The sequence below is a fragment of the Chrysoperla carnea genome, chromosome 5 (genome assembly GCF_905475395.1).
Source record: "Chrysoperla carnea chromosome 5, inChrCarn1.1, whole genome shotgun sequence".
In the NCBI taxonomy this organism is placed as follows: domain Eukaryota; kingdom Metazoa; phylum Arthropoda; class Insecta; order Neuroptera; family Chrysopidae; genus Chrysoperla; species Chrysoperla carnea.
In genome coordinates, this window is record NC_058341.1 from 24731971 (window position 1) to 24750429 (window position 18459).

At 29.6% G+C, this 18459-nt stretch overlaps 1 protein-coding gene across 1 annotated transcript in view; it reads left to right on the plus strand.

The window, feature by feature from the left end:
- The first annotated feature begins 11285 nt into the window (after positions 1 to 11285).
- Positions 11286 to 18459, plus strand: part of LOC123301688 (calpain-9-like) — a 161095-nt gene continuing 153921 nt past the window's right edge. The window contains exon 1 of the mRNA XM_044884543.1: positions 11286 to 11498. Coding sequence (XP_044740478.1) covers positions 11294 to 11498 — 205 coding nt within the window. The 5' untranslated portion in view covers positions 11286 to 11293. The remainder of the gene's footprint in view (positions 11499 to 18459) is intronic.

The window sequence follows — 18459 nt, forward strand, 5'->3', positions numbered from 1 at the left end:
CATTTTCAAGGTGATGTGGCAATAACATCATTGACATGACATTAAGAAGTTACTCGCACAATTGTTATAGGTTCGTGCGAAGGAGGCTTTACAGTTTTTAAAGTATACGAATCAATAAGTTCTGTGTCTAGTGGAAATAACTTATATGTCTATACCATAATATCTTCACAACAATTCAATGAGTACATTATTTGCCTATTATTTCTAAACAATAATAATCTCTTCTATTGAATGGAGTAAACGAAAAGAAAAAAAAATGCTACAAACATACATAACTTATTGTCCTTTGTTCCTTCACTGTTGTTTTTTCTATTTAAAAAAATTAATTATTTATAGATTCACCAGGTTCTATGTGTTTAAATTCACTTTTTTTTTAGTTAAGGTAGTTTTCTCATGACAATGGGAGCTAAAAATTATTTTATACATGATCAATTTCTCTGTGTTTTTTTCTGGAAAATGTATCCGGCACATATCACAAGGCACTATAACCTTAATATATAAGAATAAACTTAATATATAATAATGAAACTCAATGTAAACATTTTCTCGACTTAACAAATTTTTAATACCTCTTATAACTTCCCGTCGGGTTTAATGCAAAATATGTCTTTATTATTACGAATAGCTTTTGTTAAATTTATCTTTAGAACGAATTTATATTTATTGACGATTATAGATAAAATGTATAATTTAACTCTATTTAACGAATTTTGCCAACACAATTTCACGACAACAATATTACATGTGTCGACCGGTTCAGGCACGTTCAAACACGAAAAATCATCAAGTCTGTTGACGAAAATCCTATAAAGGAAAAAGTATACATCGCTCGTGAAGAAGCGGAAGACCGCGTGGAGAAGAGAGTTGAAATTATCCAAAGTGACTTTACACTAAAGATCTAATAGAATGTGAATTTTTCAAAAAAAAGGTGGATTGAGTGATGGTATAGGCAAATCCATCACGGAATGAGATAGCACTAGATCTGATAATTAACATCGGTGGTAATCGGAGGAGTACCTACGTAGTGTTGAGATTAATAAACAAGTTTTCTTCCCTTGTTAAAACGAATCGTATATAACGTCTAACGTCTACATAACAAACTTCATTGTGACAAATAGTTTGGTATAAAAAATATTTTCTATTCCATTTCAGCTTCTTTATATCGAGGTTGTACTGTATATACATGGCGTATAAAGGATATTCAAAAAGTACAAGAACAGTCGAAGAAATCAAGAATAGCACTTTGTGCCTATTGAAATGAAAATCGAACCCTACCGCTAATGCCCTGGGACAAGGCAGAAGTCAACTTTAAAATCTTAAATTGAAATCCCCATTAAACAAAAAAAAAAAAATCAACGTTAGTCAAAACAGGTAAAGAGGCTAAAATAATTATTCTATGATTGAACTACCTTAAATAAAAAACTTTTTGTGTCATAATTGTAAATAAAAATAAATTAGTATTTTCAAAGATATTGACGTCATACAATAATATATCACTTAAAAATTACAAATTTCATGGACATTTAATTTTTTAGAATAATTTTAAAATTATTACGAATTAAATGTTCTATAACAAATGGATTTATTCATGATAGGAGAATGAATAAAAAATCTAAATGGGTACTAGATTTCTAAATTTTATCTATCTTTCTAACTATTATAACGTTCTGTCCCTTTAAAAATATTTTCGCAGTGCTCACCTACGTTTCATGAAAAAACCTTTTGGCAAATGCTATTATAAAAACATCAGTTGTAAGTGAAGTTAAACATATTAAATAGATGTAGAGAAATACACGAAGAGTACGTCAAATATGAGCATGCGAGAACCAATGTAACCCGCGCAAGAAATCGTATAGCCTCATACACTTAAGTCTCCAAATATATATTCTTCTACTTCAAAGTTGTTCTCTGCTCTACCTGAAGAGAAAATGAGGAAAGGAAAATCTAAGTTTATTAGGCCCGCCTTATTGCGTTTAGTTCTATTTCTTTGAGTGCTCTGAAAACACCAAAAAAGATGAGAAATTACAAAATTCTGAAATAAAATTTTATTACTTAAGTTTTTGTTGAATTTCATAAAACGAATACGAAATCACGGAGCAAGTAGTATATGTAAGCATATACAGTTAGTAATTTATATGATTTGAAATGTCACGTAAAATTTTGTTTTTTTTTCTATGTAAGATTGCTGTAAACATAATATTATTATTATATTATCATACTTCACTTAAAAAGTTATATAACCTTATGTTTACAGGCTGCATTTTTTCAATCTGTATTCGAGCTGAATTCCTGAACAATCGGAGCGTATATGCCTGTATAATACCTGGTTCAATATACCAGAGCTATTCTAATCCGTATGTCTACAGATTGTTTTTGTTTTAAACTGTTTGAGTTTATAATCGAGCATCAAAATCACTCTATCTTTCCCTTTCAGGTGTACTGAACGTTGATGATGATAAAATGGCAAAGCCATGGCACTCTTTTTAGATCAGGGGCCTCCCTATGTGAATAGAGGTATTGGTTTGGATTTTCTAATTTTGATCTCGAATGCATTTGGCTTGCTTCCCCTAATTATTATTGTATGATATTCCATTCCTACATCTTTTACACCATTTCTCTACATGTAGTTTTTTTCGCATCTCTTGTCCAAAGGCTACCACATGTCTTCTTTATTTCGTCTGCCCAACCTTTATTTTGCCTTTATTGGTTTCTTTTCCTGTTTAAGGATATCCACTCTGTGGATATCCTTAAACAGAAGTTTTTGACTCCACTTGCTTTCAGCTGTTCTTATTACATAACCAGCCCATTTGAACTTTAACTTCTTTATTACCATCTCATCCCGTTAGGCAAAGCAAGGCATTGTAGTACGGAAACAATTATTCCATTAATCTTAATGGAAATGATCTCCGTACGGGTTGCTGTATAGCTTGGGCGCCGGAACTTGAGAGACTTCAAACAAAAATATTACTAGCGAGATTACAATAAGAAGGAGGAAGCGATTAGTAATCTTCTATTTCACATATCATAAAAGTATGTACAGTATAAAAGAATACAGTCCGTGTAAAATATATAAAAATAATGTAATCATGAAAGAATTTATGTTTAAATCGTGAATATGGATGATTTAATATATATGGAAGATGGGTTTGGTTTATTGTTGTGTAAAATTTTATATTTTGTTCAAGATAAAAAAAAATGTATGAATACATATTTTTCTAAACAAACAAAAAATTTTGTTGTTTGAAATCCACAATCAAGTTAGTATAGTTATTTTATGCAAATATGAAGTAGGTAATAAGGAAAAAAGAAGAAAACAATTTTATAACCTTATTTTTTGGCGTTTATGTAAATTATTTCACATTATTAAATCAAAACTTGAAGTGAAATATTTACAGTAAGGTTGTCCTTGCAAAATGTAAAGCACAAACTATGTAAAAAAATTTTTAACTCTCGAACTAAAAAAGGGGTGTTATAAGTTTGATCTTCATGAGTGTGTGTCTATTTGTCTATGGCATCATAGAGCCTAACCGTACGAAACGATTTTGATAATTTTTTTTTGTTCCGTTTGACAGGTAATTTAATTGAGAGTGTTCTTAGCTATATTTCAATTGCGAATTTAGGGTTCCTTCCCCGAAAAAATTGCTGATGATCTTCAAAATCGGTTCAGCCTGGAGAAGGCCTTAAGGAAAAAGGTAATTTTGTAGAAAGTGTTCTTAGATATGCTTCAAGTGCGAGGTTTTTTTAAATGTTGTAAATTTCACTTGTCCTAGAATGGTGATTATTGATACGGGCTTTTGAACAGTCTGGGAATAAAAAATTATCGTTTTTAAAAACTGAAAATAGAAACCAAAACGTATAAAACAAATGGAGGAGAACAACTGGATGTATACTCGGTGTAAAAGTGTCCACACTGGAGTGAAAACTTTAAGGATTTGGTGTACAAAATTTCAGACAGTTTAGTTTACTTTTAGCCATTGTTTTTTAAAGCCACTGAAATGAAATGAACGAATAGTTTTATATCTTTCAAAATGAATAATGCGCAAAGATAAACATTCTAAATAACATATTAAACATTCACGAAGTAGATTATTATAAGATTATTCAAAATAAATAAGCAACACCCAAGAAACCACCTTAATTTATTTTAAATAAAATCATCACATCACTTGTAAACTCCATCTGTTGGTTTTACGTTAAATATTTAATCAACTTCTTATTAACTTTATGTACATTACGTACAAAGTATACACAAATCAATTAACATTTAATGACGACAACCTACAAAGAAACTTCGAACGGAAACAATTGTTCGCGTGCTATTATTAACCATATTGTCTTGTTTTTTTTTTATTATTATTATTGTCTTTTTTATATCATATAGGTATTATGTCAAAGAAACCTTAAAACTTGATACGACGATACAAAGATATGCACTGTTCAATTTTATAAAAATAATTTTATATTACATAATCTGTATGTATTTTATTAACTGTTACCTGCAAAGTAGGTATTATTTTAACAATTATTAAAAGAAACAAGTGAAAACAAACAATTGACTAAGTTAATTGTTGAAATACCATGCATAGTCAGTGTTGATTTCTTTATCACATTACACATACAAACATGTGACACATGCATAACTGATAATCAAGTATAGTACATTGATATCACAAACAGTGATATTTACGAAAAAATGTTTCAAACAAAAGTTGTTTAATTTTTGATAAGGAACATTTTTTACACATAAACTTTTGTTCTATCTCTAACGATTTACAAGATGATCTCTAACGGTTTACAAGACCCAATTGACCTATGATACTCAGTTACGAACTTCACTTTTTACATCCTGAGCACGCTGTAAAAATTTCAGCTCGATATCTTTTTTCGTTTTTGAGTTATCGAGTCCACAGCAGACGGACGGACGGACAGACAACCGGCAATGGACTAATTAGGTGATTTTCTGAACACCTATGACAAAATTTTTTTCCTATCATCATTATTTTTAAGCGTTACAAACTTGGGACGAAACTTAATATACTATGTATATTTCATATATACATGGTATAAAAATGGTTGTGGAATCGCCACTTAATATCCATATACAAGCTTCGTCTACAAACCAACCTCTGTCGTCAGAAGTATTCGAGTATATTTTTAAGATCTCAACGCCGCAATAGTAAAAAAATGAACCTTTCACCCAACTGAACGTTTTCATTGAATAAAAAGATTATAGAACGATTATAGACTGCGTTGAATATTTATTTTGTAAATTGAATATTTATTTGGTTAAAAGTGAGCTTTTGAGAGCTGATTCCTTTCGTTATTTAAAAATATTGCTCTCATTGACTTTTGCGTGTTCTATGTTTATAAAAAAACTTTTTATATTATTGTTTTGTATATTCGCATACTGTTTATACAAATTTTGTACTTTAACGTGTTGTGTATAATTATCAATCAAATTTATAGCCAAGCCGTACATCTGTATAATTTTCTATATCTATAAAGTGACTTATAAAAATATTCTAATTAAAATCAGTGGGTAGAGCCTTCCTTAGTAGGATTGTTCCATATCTATATTATGACCAACCAACTGTGAAACAAAACTTGGACACAAATATTTATACCTCGCCAGTTATTATGGATATTGCCAAAATAATAATTTTTGAAAAGACGTACACGTCTATTTATGTGCTTATAGCTCGAGTACCACTGCTGTAATCTTCATGATTATCTTAACTTATTTGGCCAAGGCCTAGCATATATTTTTCTACGATAGGTAAGGAAGTGTATATGCAGTAACAATGCCGGTTGTAAAAAATTTTTCCCATATAAGAAATATAATCCGGGCTAACATTGGTGCAAACTTGAGATGAGATTGCTGTGAATTAGGCACATTTGCAATCTAATCCTGATCCAGTCTAAAATTGACCTCGAATAATAACGATGCTCTGAGTATGGCTGTTATGTCTTAGTCAAGATTTGGAGAGTAACTCCTTGCCCAATGCTAAATTTTCTAATGCTGTGCTCACCTAAATTCTATTGTCCGTCATACGTATTTCCTACTTTTGTTTGTAATAGATATTCTTTTCTTGCGCTAGGACTACATATGCTGTTTGTTTGCTTTTTTCCGTTAGGTTAAGAGGCACGAAGGAAATCAAAGAAACTGCTTAGGAGGTTCAAATGGAAAAAGGCAAAGGAATTAAGCATATTTTGCAGTGTTATTGATCTACAAATAATACTTTAGTTGATTGGGTGGAGGGATGCCTTATTACATTTAAGTACAAGTAAATATCGGAAGACATAGAATTGTTATTTATTTCGAGATTTTTTTTTTTCATTTATATTCTATTCTATTTACTTTCATTGAATATTTGAAGATGAAAGGCGCCATATAATTACTTCCATATCCTCATAAAAATTATCAAGAAATCGTTAACATTTAGAAATGATTTATTGAAAAAGCAATCGAAAATGACTGCCAACAATACACGATTTTATAGGTAATAAATATTTTGTTACCATAGATTTAATCAAATTTAGTGTTCCTGCCCACGTTTTCACGTTTTTTATGGCTTAATATTCAAGAAAGAACTTAAATATTTTTAAATTCTAAATAAAAAAACTTGAAAATTTTAATAAGTGGTTAGATTTAGATGAGGTGATACGTACTTAGATCAGAATTCAAAAGTTATTGCCAATTTTTAATTGGTAACAAACTGGTTCTATATGATAATATTATAACGGTGATGTTCAAGATTATGATAATTTTGTCCTTAGGAGCCAAAAACAGAGACCAAGATATAGTAACTAATGATCAGCAGATACCAATGTGATGTTTATTAGTAATTTAATGTAAATGTACATCGACGCCTTCTGTAACAGAATTTCCCTAATCTCCTTAATTATAATCTTGAAACTATACTCTAAAATGGATAAAGAATTATCCATTTTAGACTTATGAATAGTTTCAGCAAAATGAAAAACTGGCAACTGTGTTTATTATTATGCAAAAGCATAAATTTATTTGATAAACGGAAGTAATAAAATTTTATTGAATTTTGAATACAAATCAGTTTTGAAGCAAGTATCAAAACATTTAAAAAAAGTATGTGTATGCTTATATAAATATACTTATATTTCAATGTCAAGGTCATCTTTAATGAGTTTGTATAAGTGAGTGTGTAATAAATCTCTGTATATTTATAAACAACAAAACTTGTTGAAAAGTCAATAAACACATATGGAGTTCGACTTAGCGTTCTTTCAATGAAAATCAAAAAATGGAATATAATTTTTGTCTGGCTATATATAATATTCTGATCGAACGGATTTATTCTTAACAGATTATTGAAGTATATCAATCTATGTTAGGGGCCGTTCAAAAAATACGTCACGCTAAAATTACCCTCCCCCCGGTTGTCACACTGTGTCACACTTTCTGTGACCCCCTATAAATATTACGTCACAAAAACTAACTCCCCCTCCCCCTAAAAATAGCAAATTTTGATTAATAGTATACAAATTTGTATATTAAAAAATATTAATTTTTTTTCCAATAAAATTTAAATAAATTAACAAAACTCTTTTAAAAAAATTATCCAATAAAATTTTTTGATAAGCCGCGAACGTCACATTGTCTTAGATCCCCTGCCCCCCTTGTCACATCTTGTCACACTCAGCAGAACCCCTCCCCCCCTTGAGTGTGAACGTATTTTATGAACGGCCCCTTATATCAATGAAGTATCAATGAGTACTGTACTTCGGATATTCAATAATATGTTTTTCTATTATGTTGTGCATTTGTCTTTATATTAACAATGCCGCTTTTAGGAGTAATGAATGTTAGTTAACCCGTCCATCATTTTTCAACAGTCATAGATAAAATAATAGTTATGATCATCCTAACTAATATTATAAATGTGAAAGTTACTCTGTTTGCCTATTTTGAACAAAATTTGATGAGTTTCAGTTTAAAGATAGATGAGACCTTGGGAAAGGAATTAGGATACTCGTTGTCGCGAAAATAAAACTTCAGGGGGGTAAACTAGAGGATGAAAATTTATGTGGGAAACCATTTCTCAGGTTATACTTGGTGATTCACAGTATTATGACTTATATATCAGAATACATCATAAGCTATAATCTATTTTAATATCAAAATCATAATTTTCCAAAAATAGAAAAACACGCGTAAAACTACCCTTTTCCAATCTATTCACGCTGGGATTTTCCATTCAACTTGTAATAAGGTCAGATTAAGTGGTAGCCCTCCCAAATGGAAAAAACACAACCAAAACTTTTCCCTTTTATCTTCTTTATATGCTAGAAAGATGCGATTTTCTGCTTTTGATGAGAAATTCCACAAAACTTATGGTAAAAATAAAAAACTGAAAAATCACCATCTCAAACCTTCTACTACCCCCCCCCCTCCCTCTTCAATTGATTTATTAAGCCTTTTTATAAGCTTATTAGCCATATCGTAGACTATTTACTCCTGTGATATGTGCCCTTGACCGCCTGGCCATACTTGAGAGCAATTGCGAAAGCAGGAAGCGCTGAAGACCTGCCTCAATGTTCAAGTTATAGAAGTTAAGTTAATGTTAAGGGGGCGTGCTAAGAGCCAGGGAAAGTGAGTTAAAGGATAACATGTGTTTAATTTTCTTTAGTGGCTGCTTTAAATGAATGAACTATTCAGTGAATTGAAATCAATTTTTCCATTTATCAATGAAAATGGTCCAACATGTAAGTATTGAGACATGTCAATAGAATACAGAACAGAGATGACTTTCAGCATATTAAATTCCCAAGTATTTATCAGACGTTATATGTGATAGTGAGTGATTTGACTTGTTTTATTGTTTTTCTAAAATGAAAATTGTAAGTGTCAGAATGGTTGTTTTTGCTTATTTTTTAGTACGCACATATTTATTTATAAATCATATTTATTTATTTGTAAACGTTTATTAAATAGTAACAACATATTTTTGATCGACATTATCTAAATGAACCGTCATCTTCAATTCTCTACCATTTATTATACATTTGAATATAGTATTAAGCAACAACAGTGTTTTAATACAGGATGCTTTAAAAATTCTGATCGAAAAATTCGAATAGTCGCCTTTTACTCTATAATTATTATTGTACATGATCGTAAAAAAGCGACACACCTGGATGGTATCATATTCTTGATTCTTTCTCGGGATAAAAAGTATACCAGACTCAAAGAGAAATAGATCACCTCCGATTGGCAGAAACTTTTAATTTTTTTCGTTTCAAAATCAACTTGTTTGCCGCTTGCAACCCTTAAGCAAATTGTAGAAATTATTCAGGAAATACTGCTGAATCGACAAAATCGCATTACTTATTCAAAAAATACAATTTTAATAAAGTTTAAAGATTTTTTATATGTTGGTACATTTTGTATTTAATGATTATTACAATGCATTATTATGTGTATACTCAACAACAATTGATTACATATGGATAGCCTTAAACGTCATCATTTATGTTCAATCATAATCAATTCTTGTCATCAACATGAGTTATTGATTGAGGATACTGTTGATTTTTATCAATAATAATAATTTTAAAAATTTTAATTTCTTTTTATTTTATGTTATGATTGATAAATAAACATTCGCAGGAGCGTAACTAATTTTGTTGATTTATTTCATAAAAAAGCATCATAAAGAATTTATATACTTAGCTGGCTTAGGTTTAAGAGTTCAGTCTTTTAAACGCACTCCATTGATTCTAATACCAATTTTGTTATTTCACGATGAAACATAACCTCAAATCTACTCCTTCCATCTCGACTTTTGGACAAGTTAATTAATTTGTTTGATCACTATCTTTGTTTCTTCCTTTTGGTATATACTTTTTCTTTCTAACGGTGTAAGGATCAATACTATTGTACAGGTAGGCTTCTCTGAATACATAATTCTACAGTATTGTTTTAACTGTTTCCTATTTTTGTCATCACTTATTTTGGGTCACAATGATAAAGTGTGAGACTATTATCTTTGTCTTATTCTTGTCTATCACTGGACTGACTCTTTCATCTGGCTTGAAAAATGGAAACACTGGTTCCGTAAATTCCGTAAAATTTTGTTTTATTGCTTATACCAAAGTTTAGACTGCAAAAAAAGATGGAATTCAAATTCAAAATTAATTTAAGACACGCGACAGTTGAAAAAGTTTCAAAAGTGATAGTTTTCTGGTCAGATTCATCTCAATACGGGTTAATAAATTCGGCTTTAGAAATCATATGCGTGTCAATGTGTAATTAACCTTTATTTTCTTTATTAGAGCCTAAATGGCCGAGCGGTCTAAGGCGTTTGTCTTTGTCTGTTTGTCCATTTAGACTTAAGTTGCGGGTTCGAATCCAGGCAGCGGCAGTGTGTACAATTTATAATTAATGGGAGTGCAGAATTGATCACATTGTCGTCGCTTGGATAAGAACGAAGTAACCGACTCCACCCACATCAAAATGTAATTGTAAATATGTTTGTAATTAAATGTTATAGGCGTATATGTCAGAGAAACGGAGGTTAAACCCCATTATTATTTTCTTTATTTTCTAAAAAAAAAACGCTTTAAATTCTGAATCTGCATGGTTTTATTAAAGATTCCTAATATCTACTGCATAGGTTTTTCCTATTTAAATATTGTTCATGCCACTTTTCCTTGAAAAAAAGGCTAAAAGTGACTATTTTAATATTTTATTTATAAATAAATACTGCAGTCACATCGAATAATCGTAGGACTTACCATACTATAAATAGAAATAAATTTATACAATTTTCTTTTCCCTATCGAGAAAGCAGCTCTTATACTTCCTACGTAATTCTGAAACCTGTATCTATATTTAATTACCGTCTCTTTTGTTTCAGTTCCAAGAATTCCAACAATAAAACTATCGATGAAATACACAAGAAACCATCAACGAAACATTTGAAAATGTCGTTTAAAAAAAAAGTGTATTTAGATTAAAAAAAAGATAATTTTAATATAACTTCATCATAAACACTTAGTGTATTTATTTTCATATGTGTACTATATATTTACTTTTAACAAATAACAGTTATTTACGATTTAAAAAAAGAAAAATGTTATATTTATCAACATAATAACAATCAAAAACTTCCAAAAATAAAATTTTATTTATTTTAAAAACGTGAATATAATAAAATTATTATTATAAAAATTTTATTATTTGGTTATAAGTGTCGTTTTGTTTGTTAATTTGTTGTTGTGTGTTTGTTTAGTTTGGTTAGGTTGGCGTCACAAAATGCCACAAACAACATTAATACGTAATAATAATCATTATGGTGTGCCTGTTCATCATCAAATGAATGGTCATCACCATCATAATGGACATAATGGTCATAATGGCCATAATGGTTATATGAATGGAAATGGTGGTCATCATAATTATAGTAATGGACATGCAATATCACATCATCAATCTGGACCAAAATTAAATGGACATACAAGTGAGTAATGACATCAATCATAATTTTTAAGTTTAAGTTCAATTTTTAAGTTAATATTTTTATTATTTTATAAGCATTAAAGTTTCGCAGGAAACATTACGAAGAGATTAACCTATAATAGTAATTTTGGAAATATGGCCAGAAATATTGGGCGAATTTGCAATATCTCCAAAACTACCGTCCCAATTGCGAATTTAACGTGATTTTTGAATTTTTTGGGTCAAAATTAGCTTTTAGACTGAGTTTTGTCAAAATCGGAAATAATTTTTTTTTTTTCAATTTTTTGCAATTTTCTTAAGGGGTACCCCTTCAAAAAAAATCGAAAAAACCGAAAAAATTTTTTACTCTCAGAATTGGATAAAACTTGGTTTATAAGGTAAATATGACCCAAGAAAACCAAAAATCGGGTTCATTTAACAATCGGATAAGTAATTTTGGAAATATGGCCAGAAATATTGGGCAAATTTGCAATATCTCCAAAACTACCGTCCCAATTGCGAATTTAACATGATTTTTGAATTTTTTGGGTCAAAATTAGCATATAGACTGAGTTTTGTCAAAATCGGAAAGAATTTTTTTTTTTTCAATTTTTTGCAATTTTCTTAAGGGGTACCCCTTCAAAAAAAATCGAAAAAACCGAAAAAATTTTTTACTCTCAGAATTGGATAAAACTTGGTTTATAAGGTAAATATGACCCAAGAAAACCAAAAATCGGGTTCATTTAACAATCGGATAAGTAATTTTGGAAATATGGCCAGAAATATTGGGCGAATTTGCAATATCTCCAAAACTACCGTCCCAATTGCGAATTTAACGTGATTTTTGAATTTTTTGGGTCAAAATGAGCTTATAGACTGAGTTTTGTCAAAATCGGAAATAATTTTTTTTTTTCAATTTTTTGCAATTTTCTTAAGGGGTACCCCTTCAAAAAAAATCGAAAAAACCGAAAAAATTTTTTACTCTCAGAATTGGATAAAACTTGGTTTATAAGGTAAATATGACCCAAGAAAACCAAAAATCGGGTTCATTTAACAATCGGATAAGTAATTTTGGAAAAATGGCCAGAAATATTGGGCGAATTTGCAATATCTCCAAAACTACCGTCCCAATTGCGAATTTAACATGATTTTTGAATTTTTTGGGTCAAAATTAGCATATAGACTGAGTTTTGTCAAAATCGGAAATAATTTTTTCTTTCTCAATTTTTTGAAATTTCTTAAGGGGTACTCTTCAAAAAAATCGAAAAAATTTTTTACTCTCAGAATTGGATAAAACTTGGTTTATAAGGTAAATATGACCCAAGAAATTCAAAAATCGGGTTCATTTAACAATCGGATAAGTAATTTTGGAAATATGGCCAGAAATATTGGTCGGTTTATATAGGACCGATAGTTTCGTACATATGACTTTTCACGGTTTGGAAATAAAGATTTAAAACAGAAATGGTTGTCAGAGCGTTGTCCAACGCTAGTTTTTGAGCAAAGGTTAACAACTATTGAAATGCTGCGAGGCACATAGCTAAAACTTCCGTGAAGAATACCTTCCTCAAAACTTATTTTAGTTCGAAATATCACATTTTTAGAACAATTAAATTAACGTTTTTGAGGTTATAACATGCCTAAACATTCTTAGATAGATATTACGTTGAAACGAATGAGAAAAAGTACTGATAATATGATGGATCTATGGAATAATAATAAAATGTCGACATATTATATGAAACTTTACTTAACACATAAATAAATAAAATAATATATTTTAATTAAATTTTATACTTTCATATAAATTATAATTAAAGTTTTTTCTAAATGTTATGTTATACTTTTTTCATCATAAATCTTCACATTTTGTATTTCGTTAAAAATAATTAGTTATAATTTTAATAGTCCAAGAATTTAATGAAGCATTTTTTATATGGATATACTATAGATGAGGAGTCGATGACTATAAAAAACGTATTCGAATTTGTCTGCTTATTTATGGACGTAAATAACAATCTTTAATGGCTTGACGACTACTTAGACAAATAATTAAGGACGGTATGATGAGTCTACAGTCATTGATTAATCTATATTCTGGGAAGTTTGCTTGAAGATATTTTTATAACAGCAGCAACAGTTTTTCTGAAGGCTTTGGAGTTTTTCTGAAGCTCTTGTGTCGTTTTCTAAACGCCATACTAAATATCTCTCGTGTTATCTTCGTTCTTCCTGTTTGGATACCAGGTGTTTAATCCTGTTCCATTGTAATGAACATGCCATTTCATTCTTTACGCAATGATATTATTTTTTCTTTAGCATGTTTTTTACTGTCCATACCTTACCTTCTTTATTCCTTAATCATATTCCATGATTCACCCCTCAAGCTTATTATGTTGTCTTCTGACGAAAAATAGACTCACGGTCTAAAAATGTGCCACTTAGGCAAAAACAGGCCAGACACAAATTTTAACGAAAAAATATCATCATAAATTTAAAAAGTTTTAATAATAATTGTACTAGGCAAAGATGATACGAGTTTAACAGTTTTTAAGGATGTTCTCCTGATACTGAAGACATAATTAAAAAGTAAATCAGCAAATATTTCAAATGAAATTCTCCAAATATTTATTAAAAAACTTTTAATTTTGTTCACCACTTTCCTACGAAATTTGTTGTTGTTTTTGGCCCCGGCTACAGGGGTAGCTACGAGTTACGGCAGCCGCAGGAGCCTAATTCCGCATGGGTCGAGCAAGTTTATTAAATTAGATCGCAAGGCTTTTATATCACGATTAATACTATTTGCTCACCTTTAAACCTTAGTTTCAAATTGTCCATAAAGGTTATGCCATCAAAATCCTCCTTTAAGGTCCTCCTCACCTATTCGATATAATCTGTTTTTATAACGCTCTTCTACAAGTTTTATACAATAAACAATATAAACGTAACGAACGTCATATTAAGTTTCATTTTAACAACAAAATAAACAAATTAAATGTTATATGTTTTATAATAATAATAATATAATTCTTATTACGTTAACGATCATAAAATTGTAACATACAACGTATTCGTATATTAAAAACAGAAAATGATGATGTTTTTAAAAGAAAATGATCTACGTGTAATCAAATAGATGTATACTGTATTTTGTATAACCGTGTGTCGACCTCATCTTGCATTTAAGTTTATTATCAGTTTAAAAGAGCTTTGAAAGGTTATACAATAATTGTACAAAGTGGTGTAAGTTTAATCACCCCTACCGATTACTTCAAAATAGAGATGCGGTGAATTAAAAGGTGATGCAAATACGTGTGTTTAAAACAATGAATGGTCGCAGGCAGCATCATTTTGTTTGCCAATTAGGAGAGTTTATATCTTTCTGGCTTAAAGTCAGAAAACTCAACTTTTTTCTTTTGTCGCTCTCGATTTACTTTATCATTCAGTTTATATTTGTTGTGCTTTTATTTAATTTTGTATTTTGTCTGTCTTTATTTTTAATATAATTAAATATTTGTGATTCATATTTGCTGTTAAAAAAGGTATTTTATTCATTAAATTTATCATACTCGTTTTTTATGTCTCAGGTTTTACCAAACAAACTTTTTGTAGCAAGGGAAGGTTAAGTTTTTTATAAAATATTTATGACAAAAAATCTTTGTGAACTTGCGCCTTTTCTTTTAAGACTTAGATAAAGACTTAGATAACCTAACCTAGATAAAGATAGATTAAGATAGCTTAAAGCAAAAGTAAAAAAAATGAGCAAGCAGTTTTCAACGAAACTTTTACAACTTATAATTTCAGAATCGCGTTACGTGGAAACAAAAGCAAGCATAGATAAGACAAAAAGTGGCTCAGAAGCAGAAGAAATTAAAAGATTGAAGATGAAATTGAAATAATTGGGTTTTTAGACAAATATGATGAAGCGGAATGTGAATAAAAGTTTTTTTTTAAATTATTGACAAATAGGTATTTTTGCATAGTCTTTTGAGTCAATTTTGAGCATAAAATTTGTCCCTAATTATATTTTGTTCAGAAATGTTTTTTTTAGTTAAAGAAAACAAGCGCGATGATTATAGTGATAATACCGTTCAGGTTTCTATGCTTATGTATTATATTTTAAAATAATAGTTTTTTATGACAAATATAGTAGATGGAATGATTGTTTTACAAGTTTCTTGTTAGTGTTAATGAAAATTCACATAGAAGATTATTTGCATGAATTGATAATTATTTCCAACAGTTCAATGTAGGTAATTACGAAACATTAACATTAACGCAATAAAATATACATACATATTACATAAACACAAGCATGGTAATATGCAATTAAAAATCACCAGTTATTTTATACAATAATGTTATATTCATTCTATTTTTATAATTTATATTAAACTTTTTAACAATCAATAACAAAGTTCAAAGAAGCAAAAAATGAAAAATAATGTCTCTTAATGAAAAAGTTAGTGCAGCTAACAAACTTGAAGATTTTCTGCACCAATTGTACTTGTGTACAATTAAAATTCTCGGACCTAAGGGTACTTCTAAGAAGTATTGTCACGTTGGAAACAAGGCGGAAGAGCTGGTTTTTCTATCCTGAAAAACACTTTTTTGGAAATATGATAAGTTATTAACATATTAAGACTGATTATGATTAGTTATTTACTTATTTTATTGTTCCAAATGTTTAAAATACTAAAATTTAACGTCTTAATTATAATTTTTCAAGCTACCTAGCCCTTAATGCCCCTAAAACTACCACCGGTTGGTATTCTACCAGCCAAAGTAGTAAAAGAATGTTATTTTTTTCTTCTGGTTTTCTTGCTATGTACTTGTTTCTCGAAGTGTTCAGAAGAGACTCAGGAAATTGGACAGAAGACCTCGAGCTTTACAAAAAGTCTGAAGTCTCTTGAACAAAACGGGTAAAATTTGACTCATCTGCTTTTTAAGTTCATGGGAATTTTACTTGGTTCGTGAAACTGACTACCTTAAAAAATCAGAATTTAAATTTAGATCAACACAGTTCCCCGATGAACTTTGGCATTATTTACCAATCACCAATTTTAATGACCAACTTTTAATAACTTACGATTCTGCCTCAACCTCGTGTTATCCGCATATTAAAATAAATAAATCTTTTCAAACGTAGTTTTTAAATTTTATGGATAACGTTTTGAAAAGAGACTACATGATAAATAGAACATCTTCTTTATTTTTTGAAGTCGTCTTATTAAATGAGAAAATAGCAAAGAAACATTTATTATGCAGTAAAGCAATATGGTAAAATATTGTCGGCAATATAGTAAAAAAAAAAACTTCTAACTTTGATGGAAGTGAAATAATATTATATTAACTAGAAACATAAAGTACCTGTATTTGTATAGTTTATATCGGTTAAAATTTTCCAATTGCATCTATAGGATGCTTTCTGGCATCATTGCTTTTATAAACATTTACTAATTTCTTTGTAATTTTATATTCCCGTCGAATTTTTTAAGAAAAAGAATGTTTCATGTTCCTGAGTACCCTAGAGTGCAAGAGGGAGATAGCAGTAAACTAAGGAACCAAAATCAATATAAAATCAGTGGGGTCTTGAAGAGTATATTCCAATAATATGTTACGTATAAAAACACAAATAAAGGTTTTACGAAGTTTTTGGCCTAAACAAAAATGAAATTGAATAAAAATTAAGAACAAATGAACAAACTTTTTTGACATGTTTCGTATATATTATTCAGTAAAAGATCTTTAAGATTGTCTGTATTTTATTTTGAACTATTACATAATCTTCAAGACCATTGATTTGAAATCAAATACAATACATATATATCATAAAGAAACTTGTTTTTTATTTTCGTCATTTTTATGGCATACAATGGGCGCTATATTTTTTCACACGAATGAAAAATGCAGTTTCTTTGCTGGGCGAATGCGAAGTGACGAATGCTTTGTAGTTAAACCTCGACAACATAGTGAAGAGATAAATTAAAAACTTCAGAAGACTAGATCAGAATTGACCAAATAATGCGATTTAACCACGTTGGACTTTCTATTTTCAGAATTAGGATCTATGCCAACAAGCCGTCGACAACTCTTTCGCTTTCAGAGAAGAAATTGAGCATCATTCACAAAATCTATCTACATATTTATAAAATGGTTTTGCAATATTTCGACAAAATAGATCATACAATAAATTTTGAACTGCTATGCTATTCCATACTTCCATACATAATGTTTAATTAACGAATCAAAAAAAAAAAAAACCATTTTTAATGAAACCAGCGTTTTCTATCAAAACTACGACCTGCGTGAAGTTTAAATGCAATACCAAATGAAGTACCCTATTAAAATTAAAGTTTGAAATATTTTTCTGATCTTAACTACACATATCATACTGATCATAATATGTGAATGAAATGAACATACACGGAAGTGGTTAATACCGGCCGTATGGTGAGTGCAATGTGTGTATGTGTTGTGTGTTGAGACAAACCGGCAGACAGGCAGACGGACAGACAAATACAAATCAGCCAGGCGTTAACTGAAGAGCAAGCAAGTCAAACAGCCTTTTTATGTAGATATTAATATTATACTTCACCTTTAATACAGTATGGATAACCTATGATAAAAAAACAACAACAACAACAACAAATTAATTGATGGTCAAAAACGTAGTATACCATTTAAACACATGAATCATGACTGGAAACAAAATTTTGTCATATTTACAAACTCAATGCAAGAAATTTTTCAAGAATTATAAGTTGCTAATATTTTATCAAAAGCTAATTAAAATTAATCTGGTAAAGAAAAGTGCAAGATGGTAAAAAATTGTTTGCATTGAACATACACATCAAACTTGGAAAAATTTTCTAATTCAACTTAAGGTTTGTTTGGTTGACTGCTTTTCACTACAAAACGGGAAAACGGACTTTCATGTCTTTTCGTCGGATTAGTAAAAGGAGTGTCAGAGAATGATATTGTTC